Below are 22081 nucleotides of genomic sequence, written 5' to 3'. Positions count from 1 at the left end.
AGAGGGAGCCAAGTACACCCTAAGACAAGAAGAGGGTAAATAATGCACATCATGGATATGATCATCAAAAGGTTTGTATTCTCTCACGTGAATAAGGATTTTCAACATCAATTCTCTCTTAAATACTTCAACTAGCATAAACTCTGCTGATTTAAACCCAACCATACCTCAACCAGTTTGCCTGTACTGCTACATCTTAAGGTTTCCAAGGAGACTCAATGTCCTCCTAATGAGTTCTTTGTAACTACCTGGGAAACAAACCCACCTAACTGGTTCTTTTCCAGGACCATGAGGAGACTGATGAGTAAGTGGGCACAGTAAAGGGCCTGAGGGGTCTCCAGAGCCTTCATGCTTTTAGTGGTCCTCTTTACAGCAGCCTACATGCAGAGTGCTGGTGGGACATGTGCTGAGGTGGGCAGGAAGGTGCTGTGGCTGAGGCAACATGGTGTGCAACATAAGTGACAGGGATATTTATACTGATATTTTGCTAGATGTGATTAGGTTTTTTACTGTCTTTGGGCTCCAAATGGTTTCTTCACCAGTGATCAGACAACTGTGTTGGGTCTGAAACATGATGATAACATTTTTGGAAAATAGCTTCCAGTTTTCATTGCCACACAGACAGAGGCAAAGGAGAACACACAAGGCTGGCCATATGACCCACCTTTATGCCAGCAACAACTATCATTCTTGCTCATGTCAAGACAACTTCATGTATTTGACCTTAAAACAGTACCAACTCAGTAACTGGCAGTCAGAAGGAGAAAAAAATTGCTTTGATGCTGAGATGAAATAAACCACAAGCTGCCTTCTTAACCGAAGCCCTTCCCTGAAACAGGACTATTGCACAGCCACAGTTCTGCTGCCATTGCAATTAGCACATTGATATGAAGCATTTTCTCTGCTTTTCACATCTTGGAATCACTAAACAGCAACAGTGCTACCTTTCAGCTGATCACCACAGATATAATCAAGCAGGGAATAACTATTTCTAGGTTTTGAATGCTAATGAAGAAAGAAGGTTTGGCATAGGAAGAGACATGCATAGCTTCATAAGCAAACTTTACTTTTTTATTGTAAGAATTCAAAGGGCTTGCTTTCAACAATCTCTAGACTGAAGGCATGAATGATACACTAGTAATTTATTTTACAATAGTGCATTTCTGAAGCACCTACTGGAAATCTGAGCCAGTTGCTCAGATCAGCAAAGACTGACTTCCAGTTTGCAACAGTACAGGACAACTTGCATTGCTACAGTGAAAATCCATACTGAGACTGCACCATGAAGATTTCTGCTAAAATTGTGGCTGTGGTGTGTGTACAGCCCATTTACACACCAAATCGAGCTGCAGGATGGGAAAAGCCAGTAACTGGAACATTTGTTTTGATCTGTAGCCTACTCTGTTGTTTACCACCAAGCTATTTTCTCTTATGCATCCTGGAAACTGCAACTTCCTAAGGAGAACCTACAGCTAGTGTTTAGTAGCTCCTCATTCCATAAATACATTGAAGGCTACTGGAGAGCTAAAAACTGATCATATTCTTCTGTGGAAGCCTGAGCAACAGGCAGAGGTGTGGGCTTGGATTTAGTTGCTCTGTGCAATGTGTGCAAATTGTCTTGTCCTTCTCTGTCATGGATTTTTAGCTTACTTTGGATCATTGCAACCCACTGGTCTCTCACTTCTTATTTTACTGAGCAGCTTTCCTTTTTATTACATGGTGAAAAGAAGGGACATCCACATTAAAGACTGAAATTTACCAGTCTTTATAAACATGCGCAATCTCCGTGACATTACGCGACAGTGCTGGTAAGAAGTTTGAACTTTTCCATCTCTGTACTGAGATAATTCTCCATTTTTAAGTTGTTTATTACAGGGTAATGAACTCACTACTGCTGGTTTCCTAAATAGAAAAAGTAAATGCACTACCTGTGTAACTTTTAACAATGCAGCTGCAGACATTCTAGTCTCTTGCACTGTGAGTAGTCTGTCCAGAATTATCACTGCAACACTTCTTTACAAGTGCCATGGGAAATTCTTGTGCCCTATCTGCACAAGATCTGAGTACCATTTCTTCTAGCTGATGTAGCCTCTCCCAGCCATTGCCATGTACCAGTCCCCAAGTATGGCTTAGTCTCACAACTCCCTTCTCCAGCCCTAAGACAGCAATCCTTTAGGGAGTTACATTGCAAACCCAAGGATTTGAAACAATCATCTAACAAATCTGCCCAAGTGATCTATTAAAACATTAAACAAGGTAGCTTATAAAACAAGATAAAAGACAGGAAAAGAAGTCTTTAAAGATTTGGCCAGCAGTTCACAGGCATCATGTGTCCCACTGGTCTCCCCTGCAGCCTTGCCAGCTCTTTCTCAGGCCACTGCAGTGGCAGCTCCAGGTGGAGACAGGGACTGACTTGACATGCGTGAGGAAGCCCTGGCAAGCTGGTTCTTTGAGCTGACCAGTCACTCAGTCCCTCACACAGCATGCTGCTGATGAGTGCTGGCTGTACTGATACTCCCCCTGACAAAGAGTGCACATTGGGAAATGTCAGTCTAACATGGAGACTGGCACAAGAATCTGCTTTTCTAAGTGCAGTGGATTCTATCTCCAGGAAGCAAACAAATCCCTTACAAGGCTCATGCAAGCAAAGTGGGTTTGCTTTCAAATGTTCCCATGACTGTTGTTTCCCAGCTCTTGAACCAAAGCAACAGAGGCAATGGGATCTGCTTGCATCTCATCATGAGAAGGCAGATCCTCTTTTGTGTTTTATGCACCTGAATCACATCTCTTCCATGATGGGGAAAATATGCAGTGGTCCTAGGGGCTGTCCAGCTTTACTGAGCATACTCTCTGTACATGATCTTCTATCATGTGAATTAACACTTCAGATAACATAACCATTCCACGTGCCACAACCATTAAATGATATAAAGAAGAACAAACAGTACATTAAAAAGGGGGAAATGTTGTCTCTTCTAGAAAAAAAAGGAACCAATGAGATAAATCACAAAAAAATTCTCTTTTACAATTGTGTGAAACAAACAGGAAATCCCACCCCTGACAGCTGACAGCTTAAGTGCGGGGAAATAAATCCTGATAAGGTTCAGTATCTCTTGGCCATTTTCCTTCCACAAGCTTTACCTTTGGAAAGAGATGAAGGACAGGCTTAGTAAATTATTCCTGACAAGAGGGGAAAGGGGGAGGAAAAAATAAAGTTTGCAATCCAGACGGGAATGTAGGAGGTGGCTGAGATAGCAGAAACCATCTCAAAGCTGCACCTGCTCCAAATCAGTGTGCTGCAATGTGATCTCAGGTCTCTTCCCCCTCTCAGTCAAAGCACAGTGACCCTGAGGAAGGCATGACTACCAGATAAGGACAACACTGGGAACACTCAAGAAAAATGTGGGAAAAAAACCTGAATGATAAAAAATAGTAACATCTGACTCACATAAGGCACGTGGTAGATCCCAGGAATTACCTTCTTTGTTAAGAATGTTTCCTTTTAGCAGAAAACCTTGGTTCTTTCTCTGATTTGTGTATATGAGACAAGAAGATAACTGGTGGTTAAACGTCCATTCCTAATTCCAGTAGTATTTTACTCATCTTGATATTTTGTGACAGGCTTAAGACTTTTTTGGAGTTGTGAAGGCCAAGCACAATGTTCTCATGAACTCTGAACACCAGCTAGATTCCAGAAAGCCCTTAAATTTGAACTTGCTGATATAAATTTTCCCCTGTTTGTGCCTAAACAGAGGTGCAAACTTTGGGTGATGATGAGGAATAAGGAAATGACCAATTCTTTGCTCACTTCAAGCACAGATTTCCCATTTAGCACATTTATCAGATCATCTTGATTACCATTACACAGCATGTACAGAACAACCAAGTGATCAGGCCCAGTTAGCATCGGTATAGGAAAAGCACATCCTGCCTGACCAACCTAATCTCCTTTTATGACCAGGTGACCTGCCTGGTGGATGAGGGAAAGGTTGTGGATTAAGTCTACCTGGACTCCAGCAAAGCTTTCAATACTGTCTCCCATGGCCTTCTCCTGGAGAAGCTGGCAGCCCCTGGTTTGGAGAGGTGCACTCTTTGCTGGGTTAAAAGCTATCAAAATGGCTGAGAGAGTGGTGGTGAATGGAATTACATCCTGGCAGCCACCAGTGGTGGACCCACAGCTCAGTATTTGGGTCAGCCCTGTTTAACATCTTTATTGATGATTTGCATGAGGGGATCAAGTGCACCATCAGCCAGTTCACAGATGACATTAAGCTGGATGGAAGTGTTGGAGGGCAGGAAGGCTCTGCACAGGGATCTGGACAGGCTGGATCAACAGGCCAAGGCCAATGGTAAGAGTGCCAGGTCCTGCACTTGGGTCACAGCAGCCCCATGCAGTGCTACAGGCTGGGGGATGAGTGACTGGAAAGCTGCCCAGAAGTAAAGGACCTGAGAAAGCTGGTCTGCAGCAAACACGAGCCAGAGCGTGCTCAGGTGGCCAAGAAGGCCACTGGCATCCTGGTCTGTATCTGCAATAGTGTGGCCAGCAGGACCAGGGCAGTGATTGTCCCCCTGTGCCTGGCACTGGTGAGGCCACACTTTGAGTCCAGTGTCCAGTTTTGAGTCCCTCAATTGAAGAAAAAAATTGAAGTGTTGGAGCATGTTCGGAGAACAGTATTGAAAATGGTGATGGGTCTAGAAAGTTACTTAGATAAGGAGCAGCTGAGGGAGCTGGGATTGTTCAGCCTGGAGAAAAGGAGGCTCAGAGGAGACTTCATCACTCTACAACTGTCTGAAAGGACAGTGTAGCCATGCAGGGGTCAGCATCTTCTCCAAGGCAGCCAGCAACAGAATGAGAAGAAATAGCCTCAAGCTATACCAGCAGAGGTTCAGGTTGGACATCAGGAATAAATTTTTCACTGAAAGGGTGGTTAAGCAATGGAATGGGCTGCCCAGGGAGACGGTGGAGTCACCAGCCCTGGAAATGTTCAAGAAATGAATGGAGGTGGCACTTAGTGCTATGGTTTAATTGACATGGTGGTGTTCAGTCAAAGGCTGTACTTCATGATCTTTGGGGTATTTTCCCACCTTAATGATTCTATTCCATGATTTTTAGCTCATTTTTGGTAGTTTACACTAAGGCTAGATAGCTGTTGAGATGCACTTGAGCTGCAAGGGCTCACTTTACCTTTCATAAACTGGTCAGAAACCTTGCTGTAGCTATCCCATTAACATCTGGATTCTTTTGGAGCACTCCTTCACCCTGTCACTAACACCTGGTATAACTAGTGAGAGCTGATTTGGAGACCCCTTTTGTATTGCAAGCATGCAGCTGAACCTCTGGCCAACTCAAAAGGAGATTTGCAGCATGTCAAACAAATCCATTAAAAGAAAAGGCCACAAGCAATGTAAAGCAGTAGATGAAATAACTAAATAAATAACAGCACACTGCAATGAATGCTAATATTTGTGTCACCTGTACGCTTGGCACTGGGGAGGAATTTACTGCAGATTCATACATGAGAGAGTGCTGCCTGAGTGAAGGCCTTGTGGCCTTTGCTGGAAGGATGGGAAGAGATGCCAGCTGAGAACCTGCCTGGAGTTTGTTTTTGGAAGAGCTGTCTCTATAGCACAAAGAGGACGTGGGAAGGAGAAAGCAGACACTTCTGCAAGCACATGGTGTGTGACTGCTGCACCTTCCAATTAGACTTGGCAGCAGCCTAGCGCCTGTCTGTTGGCACCTCTGCTCTGCAGACATTTGTGTCAAAGGAGCTGAGGTTAACCCCTGTGCCAGCACACACACATACTGCAGTCAGCAAAACCTGCTCTCCACACGTTGTTAGAGATGTGTCCTGTTAACTCTGCTGTACTCTTCCCAGCTCATCCTCAAGAATCCTGTTTGACCAGCAGAACCCCTTACCACACCACCACCAGGATCTCCCAGAAAGCCAAAGAAAGGAAAGGACACCTACTCCTCTTTAGCAGTTGCTTGTGCCAAAACTGAATGCAACACTTTTTAGGAGCAATTATGATCAATTGCACTCAACCTACATGATGGTGCTAAAATGCACTTTGGAAAAAGCAGTAAAAATTGCTGCATCAGCCCTGAAAGCTGAACTAGTTGGTAACAGGCACAGTTGAGATGAGCCAAACAGTGAAGAAGCTGCAGAAGAGATCTTCACATTTGCCCTGATTGAACCTCATGGGAAAACACCAGTGGGGGGTGAGAAAGCAGGGAAACACGTATGTTCTATTCCAATTGCCTTTACTGTTTCCAAATCCCCACTAAGAGCACTTCTGGATTTGCTTATTCTGGTCTCTGCATTTAGGATTTCACTCTTCTCAAAAATGCTGTAGTGCCTGTTGGAGCTGCCTGCCTGCATTATGCAGGGTGAGCCCCCTCCCGGAGCGTCTCTGGTAGCCGGCAGTGCTGCCATCTAGCAGGACCCGGCGGGACTGTGTGGCTCTCCTGGATTTATAGTTTATAGGAAAAGAAATGGCACGTAAGAATTGCTAAATGGCACATAAGAATCTTGGTCAAGAGCGCATTGCTCTGGAAAATCTTTTTTGCCAGTCTCAATTATTCAAGGCACATAATTTACACCAAGTTTTAGCTGGTGCGTTTTCTTCACATTCAAGCAAGTTGCTTTTACTACTAAGGGAAAAAAAGATGAATATCCTGTAATATAGACCAACCTTCCTGCTAAACTAAAAAGAATAATTTTTTTTCAGCACATAAATGAAATTATACTGGGCTGAAGGCACAGGAATGTAAGAAAGAGCCTTAGCAAGAGGGATAACTATAAGCAATGAGAGCTCATTTTGAGTAATACACAGAAATCCTTTGTTTAGCCCTGTAGATACATAGTTGGAAACACAATGTAAATCTTTCATGGAAAAGCACACTGATAAAAGAAACACATAAATTTAGCTATGGCTCCTCTGTAAATTGATGAGACAACTGGTTTGCTTCATATCTTCAGACACAAATGTGAGGGCAGAGCTGTTGAGGGTCAATGGCAGACACAGTGCAGAGGACTAGAGGCAAAGGGCTGTTGAGTGCTGTGCAGTTAAGGGGTCAGCCTGGTACTGCAGGAGGATTTAGTCCTAAATATAGCAAGGGCTATCCTGGGAGACAAGAGTGGGCTGCTGGGAGTCTAACGCCATATGAGCAGCTTTAGGTTTTGAGAACAATGATCATGGCTAAGAGGCTGATTCTCTCAATATGGGCCAAATCCTGGCTACTGGCAAAAAGCCCAAGTGAAAAGGGTTTGCCTAGGAGGAGGGGACAACCTTCTGTAGCATTGTAGCATTTGGGAGATTGGCATTTCTTTTCCAAACAATACCATATGTAGGAGTTGCAGCAATGAAGATGAGGTTTTTTTCCTCCTGTGCATGCTGTGGTACAGCTATGAGCTGTAGTTACTTAACCTTTTCATCAACAATTTGACACCTGCAGGCTGTCAGCAACTTCCTCCTTGTTTTCTCCATGAAAAATTCTGCCAAAAAGCTGAACTGTACAAAGGAGAGGAACATGCAGAACCCCCTCACACAGTAGAAGGAAATTCTATTTCAGTGGGACATTCTGTGTTCCATAGGAGATGGTGACAGAGCAGGATACAGCCCTACAGAAACAAGCAGAACACAGCTTCTGAGTAAAGGTGGCTATGCTGAGATAGGGAACACCAACCCTGCTTGGATGCCAAACTAGAGAACATGTACTGGATAGATAAACAGTTTTCCATGCCTCATCAACATTTTAACTGTAAGGTATCTGCTGCTATGTCATCTTGGGTTGCCATTAAGTGGTCGAACTCAAGATCTCAGAGTCCAACTATATATTGAAATCTTTTAACTGTTTGCCAGAAAACCCCATCCTGACAGCCCACATTAATACCTGCTGTGGGCCAAGCAGAGATATGAAATGCATTGCTGATAGATATTCCCAGGGATTATTTATTAAATTTTTAATTAGGAGTGTGAACGCTTAAAAAGGTAACAACCCCTTAAAAAAATTAAAGACCACAGTGTTCCTGCAGTGCATGGGTTTAAGAGGAAGAGACCATAACCCCAAAGTCCATGAGAAGTAAACCCCTGGAACTCTGGCTTCTTGATTAGTTGAAAGGATGCATTTCCAAACAATTTGCTCCCTATTTGGGAGAAAAGAAACAGTATAGCAGCTTCCTGACCTTCATGTGAAAAGGAAATTTTCTTGCTCTGGATCTGACATGCAGTTGTTTCTTGCTTTCAAGAAGCACAGTGCACACTACTGACACAAGAGTCCCAGAGTCTGAGTGCTGAATTCAACTTCTGAGCAAGCTAGAGACTTTCCCATTTAATCCATCTAAAGGTATTTTTTGGAGGTAGGAAATGTCTGGCACTGAAGCACTGTTAATACTCATGCATGTAGTTTTAGACAGCTTGGCAGGATCAGCACCCTGAATAACAGGCAGACTATTGTCCTGTGGGAATATGCTGACTGTTCTTGTTACCCCATTCCCCTGATCTTTCATTTGAAGAGATCTGTTGCCTTCTGTCACTGTGTCTGCAAGGAGAGGGGTCACTTGTGACTTTTTCCTGGCCCTTTTTCTGCTCATGTGTGACAGAAGGACATTAGCTTAGACAGTAGTTTGATCCCTGATGCCTTCAGAGACAGAAAGGGAACAGCAAGACAAAGGCTGGATTGTAGATGTTTTTCATATAACATGACTGCTAAGCCACAAATTAAAATGGAAGGCAGAAGATAAAAGAAGTACCTTCTGATGTGTGGTGTATATGTACATTAAAAAGAAAAAAACTCCCAACAAAACAAAACAGGAAAATAACAGAGTATCTGCTCCTATGTAAACCTCTGCTTCAAGTCTTTTGTTTCCTGCTTTGCACAGCACCAGGCACGGCATAAGCCTCCGTCATCACTTTCTATTTTTGCTCCAGACACCTAACTACTTTCTGGCTGTATTTGTGGGGCTCTTGATTTTAGATTCCGTTGTAGGTTGTTTTGTGAAATCCACAAGGGCAGGAGCTTGCACTTTTGCTTCTAATTGTAATAAACACACAACAGTGAGACTCTGTGTGTTTTATGCAGTCACCATAACCCACATACAAGGAAGAGAACCAGAGTGCAGTGAAAGGAAGGATTTTTTCCTCCAGCCCCACAGAATCAGAGCCAATGAAGGAGAAGGGAATAACAGTCAAGTCCTTGTATCGTCCCTAACCTCCACAGGCAGGTGCAGGCTGTCAAAAGCCCCCAGGAGCCCTGGGCACACCATTCACTTGTAAATACTGATGTCATGTAGCAGTGCTTTCAATTCCCCACAGCACAGGCTCAATGTCTCTGAGCAGCACTGGTTCAGGTGGACTTGATCCTCTCTCAGAGGCAGAGCACCTTGGTCTGCCCCATGTCCCCTTGCTGGCTGCCTGCACTGCTAACCAATCCTTAGTCATTGTCCTTTACACACATGCACGTAACTCAGGTGACTGGACAAAACTTTAAGAAAATAGGAATCATGCTTCTCTAAGTTCTTACACGAAAGATGATACAGACACACAATGAATGATTATTTTCATCTCTTCCTTCCACGTTGTGATTTTACTCCAGACCAACAAAAGGAGTTCTCTATGCCCATTGAATAGACATCAGGCCTTTCACATCCTGTGCATGCTTGAAAATACAAAGTTAGGAGAAGTCCCCCCTCATTTTCCCTTCTTGGTAACGTTTCACTTCCAAGAGATCCTTGCTTTGGTTTTGAGTTCAACAGGATCCTGTCAAATTCTGTCAGCACCTTGAGCACTTTGATAGAACCAGAATGCAAACTGATGACCAATCACTGATGAATCCTGCAAGGAGTCGCATCTCTCACAGTCTAGAACAAACTGAACTACACATGAGGCAGCTGAGAGCATGAACATGATGCTGAGAGCATCTCAAGACTAGATTTAAGAAAGAAAGTTTGTACAATGAAGATAATAAAACCCTGACCAAGATTACCAGAGAGGTGGTGGATTCCCTATCTCTGGAAACATTCAAGGTCAAGTTGAACAGGGCTCTGACAAACCTGATCTAGTAGAAGGTCCACCTTGCTCATTTCAGGGGAGCTGGACTAGATGACTTTTAAAGGTACTTTCTGACCCAAATGATTCTATGTTTCAAATCTGGGACAGGTACATTTCTGGTTTGAGCTGCTTGGAATTTAGCATTATGGTCTAAATCTGCCCTGGAATTAGCCAAGGATCTGAAAAGAGCAGTTAAAATTCCTAAAAGAGCCTGGATTAGAACTGATTTTCTCTGAATTATCTTCATAGAAACAACAGCTGGCTAGTTCAGGGAAAGGGATGTCAATCTAAAACTCTATTTTATGTATTAAAGAATAAAAATAAACAAAGAAAACAGGAAAGGAATTCCAAAGACAACTGTGTGACATACCTGACTCTGGAACACCTACCTCTGAAGCCTACCAGTAAACATAGACTAAATGTCCCTACAAAACATTACTGTGAGGAAATACAATGCATCCTGGTGATACTAGCTCCCAACACCAAGGGACAGAGGAAGGGATTAAAGATTTTCTGAAGGCAGAAAGACATTTCAGGAGAGGCAGGGAGATGCTTGATGGGGGTAGGGGAAGAATGGTTAAAAAACTAATAACAAGTACAGATAAGCCATAATTGTCACACTCACAGCTCTGTGTTCCCATGTAAAGATGAATTGCTTTGGCTGTCAGCAGCTTCATTAGCCAAAAGAGGCCATTCAGATGGACCCAAACCTATTTACTTTCCAGAGCTGGTGGTGCCTGCTTCATATTGCAGGGCCCCACATTGGTTGTTCAATGATGTTGATAACTCCTGTGGGAGCTTACATCCTGCTAAGTACTTCACTGTTTAATTGAACTGACCTTTCCTGACGATGCCCCTTGTATTAAAAGCTGCTTTGCTCCCCAGTGAAAATGGTTTGATAATCATAATATTTTACTCAGAGGACAGTTGTTTAAGAGCAGAAAATAATCAGCTAAATTGGTAGGCTCCCTTCGGAAGGGGCCCAGCACTAAAATGACAGAAGGTGCTGCAAACTAAGATAGCTGGCAGAGCTGATGATGAGGACAGAGCTAGGAGCAGCACTGGGCTGCTCAAGGACAGAGACACCAACAAACTGGACAGCTGGGGAGGGGAGTGCAGGCTGAGCCAGCACAGCACACTCTGCTCAGGGCTGAGATGTGCTGGCACAGCTTGAGCTAGGCACAGGGTGGGCAGTGGCACCTGCGGGAGCCACAGCAGGAGGGGCAGCTCTACGCAAGCCCAGCAGCGCAGGACTGTGGAGTGCAGCAGCACCGAGGGACACAGCGCAGCAAGTATCTTAAGCTCAGATGGGTAAATGGCACACCACATGCTTCTGTGGAACAGGAATCCATCTCAGGGAGAAGGATGTCTGAAATAAATACACACCAAATTCAGGTTTGGATTAGGAGTGCTTTGGGGACTGAGATTTGGAGCTGAGATTTTCTTAAATGGAGGAGCCATTTGCTTTCAGGCCATTACTGGCCTGGGGACAAAAAGGCTTGAAGTGAGAGGAATGTTTGCCAAGAGCCTCTTTTCTCCCTGTTTTTATCCAGTCTAGTTGCCTTACCAGATGGTTGAGCAGCATCTGGGTGAGCTCTTTGGGGCTGGGAGCCAAGGGTGTGCAAAGAAGCGCATCAATGAGACAGTTAAACACCCAGTAACAAATGATGCTTTGCTTTCAACTTCCTGTTATAAAGCATTTGCTGGCCTGAATGTGCTCTGCTACGCCTTGCCCTTCCCAAGTACAGCAATGTGTCCATTTCCAGTGCTTTTTATATAGAATTGCCATTTTGTGAATCTTTCAAGTCATGACTACAGTGCCACATCACTTTCTCCTATTCTTAACTACAGGAGTATCAAACTAATTTTCTCAGATCAGCCAACACTTTTTCTTCCTCTTACTGGCTCAGACCTGCAGACATTCAAAGAATGTGCTGTTGAGTAAACTAAATTTTTCTTATTCTTTTCTTACAAGGACATTTCAGTTGTTTTCCTCTTTGTGTTAAAGCTACTCAGGACAGGACAACACTTGTATTTTCCCCTCCCACAGAGGGTGTTTTGATTAGTTGTATCTGGTTGAGTCCCTAGGAATGTGGGATGTGTGGGAGTTCCCATGGACTCCTGGTGCCAGGGTGTTGAGATAAGGCAGCTGCTGCAGATTTATGGACAAGAGCCTCTGCGATGGCAGGGCTGACCTGTAGAAACACCATGGCAGGTCTTGGAGGATTTACAGCACCAAGGGGGCGATCTGCATTGGCTCCCATGAAGTGGATGTGTAAACAAAAAAGTCCCTTCTCCAGGATGAGCCAGTAAAAACTCTACACCCTTCAGCAATGTCCTGCTTCTTCCTGCTTTTGTTAGAACGCTTTCTCAGCTATCCAGCTAAGCAGTCACAAACAGCTTGCTTGGCCTTTGGAGAGCTACCACAAGTCCACAGCCCAAGAAGATAACTGGGTTCACCTTCCCCATTGTGCTATCCTCTCTTGAGGATTCAATAGATTCAATCTCAAAGATAACCATAGCTGGCCCTTGAAGGTCTACCTTTGCCTTGTATTTCTGTGTCCATGAATCACAACAGATGAATTGAAGAGATCTGTCAGTGCAAAAATCCACTGAAATAAAATTAACCCAAGGAGCTAAAATTGCAGTCTAACTGCCAGGGCTCCAGCTTGATTTTATCAACTCCCCTTTGAATGGCAATTACATTGTGAACTAATCAGTTCAAGGCTAAATCCTCCGAGTCTTCTTCTAATTAAATACTCATCATGTTAACATTCACCTTATTCTTAGTACTTCTACTTATCAATTTAATCAATTCCCCCATTATTCACCTATCTACTTTAGCCTGCATTTTGTCATCATCATTTTTTTCAGGTGATGCATGCAGTTCTTTTTCACTACAACTGCCAAGCAAAGAATACATCTTATCCAGAATGTCTTCACACTCCTATATCTCTCAGCTTTAGAAAGGGCATTTAAGTTGCCTGATATTCACAGGGGACTGCCTTGAAACTTCGTGTACATTCCTTCTATGCTGGCCCCAAGGAGCAAGACTGCATTCAGGAAAATAGAGTATTTGATGCTGGTTTGAAAAATTCATTGCCTAACCTTGTATAAGTGGTCCACAACATCTCCCCCGAGATGAAAGTATTTTGTTAGTGGAGTATTTTGAAAAACTGCCTTTGAATGCCAATTAAAAAAAAAATCCCCAAACCCAGGAATTCTTTTCATTTGCTGTTGGTTTTACTACATCTTGTGATAAAAATGATTACCAGGAGCATATCTTTTAATGGTGTCCCTAGTAATATTTGCCAAATGATCCCTTCTTCATTTTTATTTTTTAAAAATTAGAAAATTCTATTTTCACTTTCCAGAAGGTTATGCAGCTTTACCCTTGCTTATAGCAGTTTTTCTCAAATTATCTGTTCTCCTCAAGGCATTTTTCATGTACAGTTTATCTGTAAAATTTCCCTGATAAATCTGTAGCCTTAGGAGGGAAGGATTAAATCCACTGCATTGCCTACTGTCCTATCATTAGTCTAAGGTATTGTCTGGTGGAAAAATTTCTAGCTATGTTGGAGGGAACTGCTGCACTTGGGGCTTGGCAGGGGAATATAATTAGCTATAAATAAATAAATCAGAGAAAAAGTGTATTAGCCAGGGTTTTGCTATAACGTTGGCCATTCTGCAAATATGCCAGACTTTAGTGTCAGGTAGCACAGACAGACAAGCTGAACTGTATAGCACTTTTTCATCTGTGCTTTCTGTGAGACATGGCTCCAGCTTGCAGCACCTTGCAGACTTGTAGATTTTGTAACATTTGTTCCCAGAGGAGCCTTAGCCTGTTATAACAGATAGATTCAATGAAAATATCATTTACCCAGCTGGAATAGATATCCTCAAAGTCACTTCAAACTGTGCATCCCTTTTTCTTACAAGTGAGCAGTGACAATGTGATAGTGGAATATCATATTAAAACTGAGAGTTTCATTAGCAGTAGTTCCATAAACCCAAAAACGAACCTGTGCATCTTCATATGTATATCTCCCTGGGTCTTTGACGTTTTGGCTTGTTTTCTCATAGCTGTGGGAATCCAGGTTAATAGCACTTTGGGCCCCAGGAGCTAGAAACTCTTGCCAGATTTCTTCCACTCTCATGGTCACATCCTGTAAAGGTCGTTTCTTGAGATCTTGGACAGCCAACCAAAACCTGTACTAGGGAAAAATTAAAAGGGCAGAAAAGAGAAAAAGATATAAATATAGATAAGATTTTGGGAATAAGCCTAGGTAGAGTCCTAAAACAGACATAGAACCTAATCCTGCATGTATTAGAATTCACAGAAGACTCTCTATGTTAGGATGACTTCAAGGGAAAGGGGTGATGTACTTTACACCAACCCTTTATATTATGGCTGAGATCAGAACACTGACTTTAAGAAGTGATATATGCTTATTAAACTGCCCCTGCAGAAGCGTCAGATTAGGTAAGCAAACGGGAAACCTCCAGAGCTATGCAGCTGGAGGAGAGAAACAGGCTCTGCCTCCCACAGCCCTGCTGCAATGTGCTGGTCATTCCTGCCTGCAGGATTGGTCATCCACAGGGGATGTAAAATGAAGAACAAACTTAACATTCATATCATTTCCAGTGTGAAGCTGTAGAAATGCCACTTAGAGTTTTTTTTCTTACTTGTAAACTGGTCAGCATTCAGATGGATGCCATGAGAAAAGATGACTGTTGTCATGCCATACTCCAATTTTACAGGGGTATTTTCTTGACTAGGCTAAGGTTACAGACTAAAGTAAATTTATAACCACAGAGAAGATAATCCCTTTGATGACTAAGGATATAATCCATATGTTGATCTGTGAAAACAAAGACCACAGAATATTTTGCAAGAGTGATATGCATGTCTTTTGTCTTTTATCCTAGGAAAAATAAAAGACATTTTGTTGGTGGTGCTAGTTTTATTTACTGCTGAAAGATATATGCTCTTTCAGGTGATTAATTCAGAAGATGCATGGTGCCCAGTAGCCTTTTGTTTTGGTCAGCTCTATCTTCCAGCAAGAAGGTATCCCTGAAGGTTATCTGCCCTGAGTACCTGGGCCCTGCAACCTGGTTGAGCAAGCACAGTAGTGCTCTGCAGGGAGTGCTGAGGGCTACAGGGCAAACAGGTACTGAAGGCGCCTTTGCAGCCACCTGCAATAGCCAGCTCTTTCCTACCCCCTGGCAAAGGTGTCCATTGTCCAGGGTGACAAGGAGGGCAGGGTTCACCTTGGCCGTCCCTTCCCTGCACTGCTTTATTGCAGTCCCTCTGCTGGGCAGACTGTGCAGAGACGGGGATTGTCTGGTTCAGGGCATCCGCAAGAGCTGCACACTTGGAAAATCCTGTGTCTCCCTTACTAACCAGTTGACCTGTAACTGAAGTCCTGATTTCTCACCTCAAATGATTCAGTGGTGTCAGTGCACTGCCACTAAGGCAAATATTCCTCCATGATGGAAGGAGGAAGATAAAGTCTGTCCCAAACAAAAATCCCGATGGTAGTGAGGGTGGGTAGAGGAGACAGCAGCCTGGTGACGTCTGTGCTCTTCCTGACTCAGGCTTCCTTAGTGGCTGCAAGCAGTACCTAAACACCCTGGAATCAGTGGTGCTACTGCAAGTGAATGAGGCTGCTACCCCATTTAGCCTGGTATCCTACCTGCAATAGAGGCAAACAGTCAATCTGTGGAAAAATTGACATCCACACCACATGCAAGACCAGGCTAAATCCTCCTTGCCTGTCTGCTGCTTCTTCCCGACCATCAGAGGGCCTCATGCCACAGCCCTGACTCACCCAAGTCACTTGATATTCTTTCATAAGGTTTTTCCATTTCCTTGGCAGGCTCACTAAAACAGACTGGGGTACACTCCAACACTACATCAGTATCTATAGAGTCACATACTTGTGGTTCTACCAAGGTGACGTTTGATTTTATGAACTGAAGTAGAGTATCTGGGGTTGGTGGAGGAGTGTGCATGGTTGGTCCTTTTCCATCTTTGAGAATTTAAGTGCACCTGATATCCTGCCTTGTCATTTGAGCAGTGACACCCGCACTTATCACATGCATGCAGAAAGTAAAGGGTGGCACTCACAGCACAGTGATCGGATGACATATGTGGCTTCTGTTATTTGAAAATACTTTATCATTCAATTTCAGATGTAATAGGAACATGTAAATGCAGAAAAGGCATAGAGAGAAAAGATGCTAATCATTCCAGAGTAGATGGGACACTTCAGACAAACACTTAGCTAGAGAGAACCTTTTCTTCTGGCTTATCTGCTGCCCCTGGAGCCAGGGAGGCGGGCTGGGAAAGCACACTTGTGAGAGAACTGGGAACGCTGTGAAGTGACAGCTTGCCAGAACAGGAGCACCATCCATTTTAATAACCATTTGGCTCAATCTGAAAACCAGCCAACCAGACCAACCTGACAGTAACAAGAACAAGCTCTTTTTACTGCAAGCAATTGTGAATTCATGCCCAAGGCTGGATGTCCTCTTCACGGCAAAGGGGAGTTTTGTCTTGGTAAAAATTTCAAAGCTATTCACTATAGCTGGCATCTGAAAATCAAGCAACATCAAAGAGGGGTACACAGCCCCACAGCTTCAACTCCAAGGCAAGTTCTTTGCCACAAGAAATCAACCTGAAGCCAACGCATAAGCAGGGCTTCCTATGGGATTTATAGCATTTACAAGAGAGAAGAATGTATTTCTACTTAGGAAAGGAGCTGACATACAATGACCGTGCTGGAAATTCTGCTCAAAAAAGTGCAAATGCCCTCCCTGAATCACCCCTGCAATTTCTGAAGCACAAGCCCAGCTGCAAGTTCACAAGGAGTCAGGTGAAAATCCTGCATTACCTCGTCACTTTCTGTAGGAGACAGATGTCCAATGGACACCTTTGCACAGGGCAGGGGAGAAGGGAGATGTCCTTGTGTGTCCTCTCCAGAGGTGCCCTTTAAGCAGAGCAGGACTGGCACAGGGACTGTCTGCACAGAGGGTACAGCAGCATTGATCACAGATTCTTTGTCCTTTATAAAACAGCATGGAAGGACTGGAGAAGGCTGATAATATGGTATCCTAAAGTGCTATCAGTGGCAAAAACCATTCCAGCCTCATCCAACTTGTAATTAAACTGCTGTCACTTGCAGAAGATATCCCACAATGGCATTTATCCTCCACAGCTCCCCCAAGGCACAGAGAGTGCTCTGCCTCCCTGCAGGGTGCTGCAGAGTTGCTTCATCACTGCTGTTCAAAGATGTCCCCCCGTGAAAAGGCTGCTGAGGAAGGACAGGTTGAGTAGCGGGAGAGTGGTTGTTTCTGAGGTACATTGTAGAACAAAAATTAATTTAAAATCCTGATCAGGAGGCAAAATACAGATGACTCCAGAAACTGAGAAACAACAGTCAAGACAAGGGCAGTGTTGTATCCCCATATTGGGGGTGGACACAATATGCCTAGCTTGACAGTGAATTCATCAAGTATGAGGTCAGAATCCAAGCACACTTCTCTCCTCGCCTCTGTAGTTCCATGCCAGTATCCTATGCCCCTCCGGTCTCACATCTCTAACCATTCACAAATCTTCTTCAATTCACCAAGAAATAACTTTGAACATCTCAGCCGGGAAATGAATGAAAGTAATAGATAAAAATCAAAATGCAGTTCAGACAGGGGCAGTATTCACATCTTTGTGTTGTTTAATGGTCAGATCCTTGGCATGGTGAGCTTGGCACGGCCAAGAGCAACAAAAATCTGTCCTTGGTTAGCAAGCTAGGTGCGGGCAGATGCTGCAGATGCTGCACAGCCGCACGCTGGGGCACTGGGGACCTGCCAAGGAGACCGCAGTGTCGGTGGGGACGGAGCAAGCGTCCCACTGGCCTCCCCCTCCCCTCCCACGTGGTGCACGCCGGCGTCCACGGTGCAATCCCCTCCTTCTGCTGCACATCCTTTCAGTGCTGTGGGGCAGGAAAGCCCTTGGGGCAGCGGCTGCCGCGGGGCAGCGCCCGCCGCCCGTGCGCGGCGCCCCGAACCGCTGAGGGGCCGCGCTGCGCGGGGCGACGGCGCCGCCTGCCGGCACCGCCCGGCACTGCCCCGCGCCGCCCGGCACCGCCCGGCACCGCCCCGAGCCGCCCGGCACCGCCCCGAGCCGCCCGGCACTGCCCCGCACCGCCCGGCACTGCCCCGAGCCGCCCGGCACCGCCCCGCACCGCCCGGCACCGCCCGGCACTGCCCCGCACCGCCCCGAGCCGCCCGGCACTGCCCCGCACCGCCCGGCACCGCCCGGCACTGCCCCGCACCGCCCCGAGCCGTCCGGCACTGCCCCGAACTGCCCCGAGCCGCCCCGCACCCCGCTTAGCCCTTCGGCACTGCCTCAGAACTGCTGGGGTAACGTTCTTTATTTAGGGAACATGGGTTTTGGGGCGGCTCGGTGTGTTTACTGCGTATATGAGATCTCGCTGCCTCAACTTCTCTTTTCCTGATGGAAACTGGAGGGGGGGAAAGAAAACCTGACAACAAGTTTCAACCATTAGGAGTCATGTAGGATTTAAACACTTTCTGCAGGTAAAACTCCTTTCCCGTGATCTCCATGTTCAACATATGCTCACAAGCAATACAGCCCAGGGCACCTGCATCCATGCATTGCCAGCTCCGCAGTGCATTCCCACAAAGTGTCACATGTTTCCCACTGAGGTCTGTAAACAGGTGTGCAGCTTCCTTTCCCTTCGCGTGAAAGTCCCATGTCCCATATTCCCACTTTGCTGCTTCCAGCTGACACTCTTTAAAGTTGCAGGGGGGCGGGCAGGGAATTCAATCCACCAGTTAAATGAACATCTCATCAATCTCAAGATGTCTTAGAAGGTTCCCAGGTCATAAAAAATGTATAATAACTCTCTGATGCCTTTTCTTTTCTTACCCTTTCTTATTTATTTTGCTTTAAATTTAGCATTTTATCTGCTATAGTTTGGGCACTTCAAAAATCACCCAAATCAAAACAAATTGTAGATGAAAGATAACAACAGAGAGGAGAAAGAAAACAGAGCAAGGAAAAGAGTTAAAATAAAAACAGAGAGAAATATACCCAACTGACTGGCTTTCCTGCTCCCACATAAATAATGGACAGCCAATAAATAAGTAAGTTACAGGGCTCAGCTGAGCTCAGGAGACTGGTGGACAAGATCCTGCAAGTTTATTAGAACACAGAAACACAGCTGGAAGGTGATCTGGGAGGTCATCGAGTCTAGTCTGCTGCTGTCTCTGGCAGTGCCTCACCCAAGACCCCCACTGGGATCAATTTTTCTCAGCTAGGAAGAGATGGAAATACCCCACCACCTTCAGCCCTGTGATTTGGGACTCTCACCACAAGGTATAAGAGCTGAATTTGGTCAGCTGTATTACTGTATTACCTTGCTGTATTACTGAATTATATTCATTTCAAGGTATTCTCAAGCACACACTTGACAAAACCTTTCTAGTGCTACCATGAATTTCTAGGTTTTCCAGCAGTCAATTTCTCAGATCAGCCTTAAATTCAACATAGGGGTCTATAGGGCTCCAGCCAGCGTTAATCCTAATGATACTCCCAAGATCCTACTGACATTCCCAAGAGATAACACACCACTGCTGCAAAAAATTTCCAAGATGTCTGGGTAGTTACGGGGAAGAGAGTCCTGAGAAGATTAACTGTGAATGTTACTTTTCTAGCAAGGTACTAAGCGCTGTGTTCTCAGAAAATTTCTTACACCTTCCAGGATTTGGGTGGGATGTGTCTCACTCAACTGTAGTTGTCTGCCATGCACTCATTTAAATCAGTCTCTCCAGATTTATGAGAACAAGGGACAGGTGCTTTCTAGTGTAATTTAGGTGCTTTTAGTTTTGTTTCCAGTTAAAGCTGAAACAAATCCTTCTCAGGTGATTCACTGACTCCTCTTCAGCTTCAGAGAAACTTCTCTTTCTCTCTCTAATGGGAGATTGGATAAAAAGAGAGCATGTGTTTCCGAGCTGTCAGCTTAAGTGAGGCAGATCCCAACTTTGCTGCTGAGTGCAACTTAGATTTTGCTTGCATGTGTAAGCATCCAGCAGTTGCTTTTTTAATGGTACATACTCCTAAGTGAGAATTAAGGAGCTTTCTCTACCTCACCTGAACCCTTCTTCTTTCTAGCATCACTGCTAATAATCCACTCTATTCCAGTTTTCATCATTAACATTTCTGCCTTTGCATCCTGTTATTTAAGGCTTTAAGCAGGCTTTCTAATGTATCCAATATGAGATAATAATACCACATAAGCCAATACCATTGTAATGATACCACAAGAATGATAGCAAAGTTCCCATACTAAGAATGATGCCAACGTCTTCCACAAAGGATGCAGTATTTAAGCTGTCTATGCCAGCCCGCTGATTTTGCCACTTCACTACATCTCAAAATCAAAGAGAATGTGCATCAGCAGGAGGAGCAGCTCTGACTGACCATGGAAGGTATAAGTTTGCCTCCTCATAATCAAACTTTCTCCATTTGTTTGGGTAGGATGAACGTGGGGGACAGACGCTAGTCATAAAATGTGCTGGATTTCACTAGCACAATCCCAGATTAATTTCAGAACACTAATTTGAAGAGTATTTTAATACAGTATATTAATTTTCCACGTTCATCACTACAATTTAATTTCAAATGAGTGCTGCTGTACATAACTGCAGTAAGGATATGCAAGTTCAGTACCTGTTTAGCAATAAAATTTCAAGCTCATTTATGTAATTAGTAACATTCCCTTGTTTTCTTACAGGTTATCTTTCAGGTTTTTCAAAACAATAAAGTGCATTGAGTTTTCACTGTTTTGCTGCTGGCATGCTTTCCGTACTTCTCCTTGGACAGGGAAACCTGATAAATAGGATGGTAAGTTGCAATGTCATTAAAAATCACTTTCTGGGGAATTCCTCTTTCAGACCTTGCAGGCTAGCTGACTGCACTACAGTGACAATTGTTCACATGCTTTAGTAATGTATTTCATTTTCTAAGTGAAAAATAATGAAAAAAAAAAACATAATTAAAAAGGGCTGTGCAATCAGGTTCTTGTCTGATGTAAGAAAAACCTGCTCACTACCAGCAAAGGCCAGTCTGGCCAAACTTGGCCAGATTTCCTCACCCCAAGAGCAGGCACAGTTCTGCCAGTGAACCTGCCAGTGAACTCTGCAGTGTTATTCAGTAAAAAAAAGTGGGATTTACTGGCTCTCAGCCTGATGTAGGATCATATGGGTATCTACATAATTTTTCATGATAGAAATTTTGACTTCTTCACAACTTGAGAAGTCAGGTACTCAGAATCCCCATATAGAGAGTCCTGTTAAAGTGAGACAAGCTGTTGGATAGTAAGCACATGGCAAAATTAAAAGTAGCTGTTGCAGACCTGACCTGGTGACTGCCAATACTGCAACAGTTCTTAGCCACATAATATCCATCTGTTTCCCTTACACAAGCCCTGCCACAGAGACACACGTAAATCCTATACATGGTTATGGGGCTGAGGAGCAATGTGCTGCATCTCATCACATCATGCAAGTCTGCAAGACCTGGCATGCAGAAGATACCTGACAACACTGCCTCTGCTGAACACTGCTTCTGAGATGACTCACATAGGTCTAGTATACGTGTCTAGCAGTGCTGTGGGCCAAGTCCAGCCATTCTCATCTTTATTCAAATGGGTGCTTTTGGCAGTTCAAGACACACCAAACATTGCATTTCACCTATGCAAGAGAGTAGGATCAGGCCCATTCATTTAGTCAAGTCAGAAAAGGTTTCACCTGAGGTTTTCTGAGCTGAATTCTGATTCCAGGAAACGAAGGAACTGGTCTCGTCCTACTGGGTCCTTCAGCACCTCATCCATGGAGAAACCCCATCTTTTCACACGCTGCTGACTAGGTTCTTTGCTGTTTGGAGAGAAGAGGAAAAACAGATGGAATGTGCATCTCTGCCTGCTGTCCGAGCAGCTGCTGCTGTTTC

The 22081-nt window shown here is 44.3% G+C and overlaps 1 protein-coding gene across 2 annotated transcripts in view; it reads right to left on the bottom strand.

Annotated features, from left to right (window-relative positions):
* The window catches only part of RGS6 (regulator of G protein signaling 6), a 253427-nt gene that overhangs the window by 28385 nt on the left and 202961 nt on the right, over positions 1-22081 (bottom strand). For both annotated transcript variants that reach the window (XM_031505011.2, XM_031505010.2), the window contains 2 exons: positions 21883-22008; positions 14073-14259 (listed from right to left, as the gene is read on the bottom strand). In XM_031505011.2, the coding sequence (XP_031360871.1) occupies positions 14073-14259; positions 21883-22008 (313 nt within the window). The remainder of the gene's footprint in view (positions 1-14072; positions 14260-21882; positions 22009-22081) is intronic.

This window comes from Lonchura striata, chromosome 6 (assembly GCF_046129695.1).
Source record: "Lonchura striata isolate bLonStr1 chromosome 6, bLonStr1.mat, whole genome shotgun sequence".
NCBI classification, from domain to species: Eukaryota; Metazoa; Chordata; class Aves; order Passeriformes; family Estrildidae; genus Lonchura; species Lonchura striata.
Note: the sequence above shows the minus strand (reverse complement) of the source record. Positions and strands in the feature narration are given on the sequence as shown.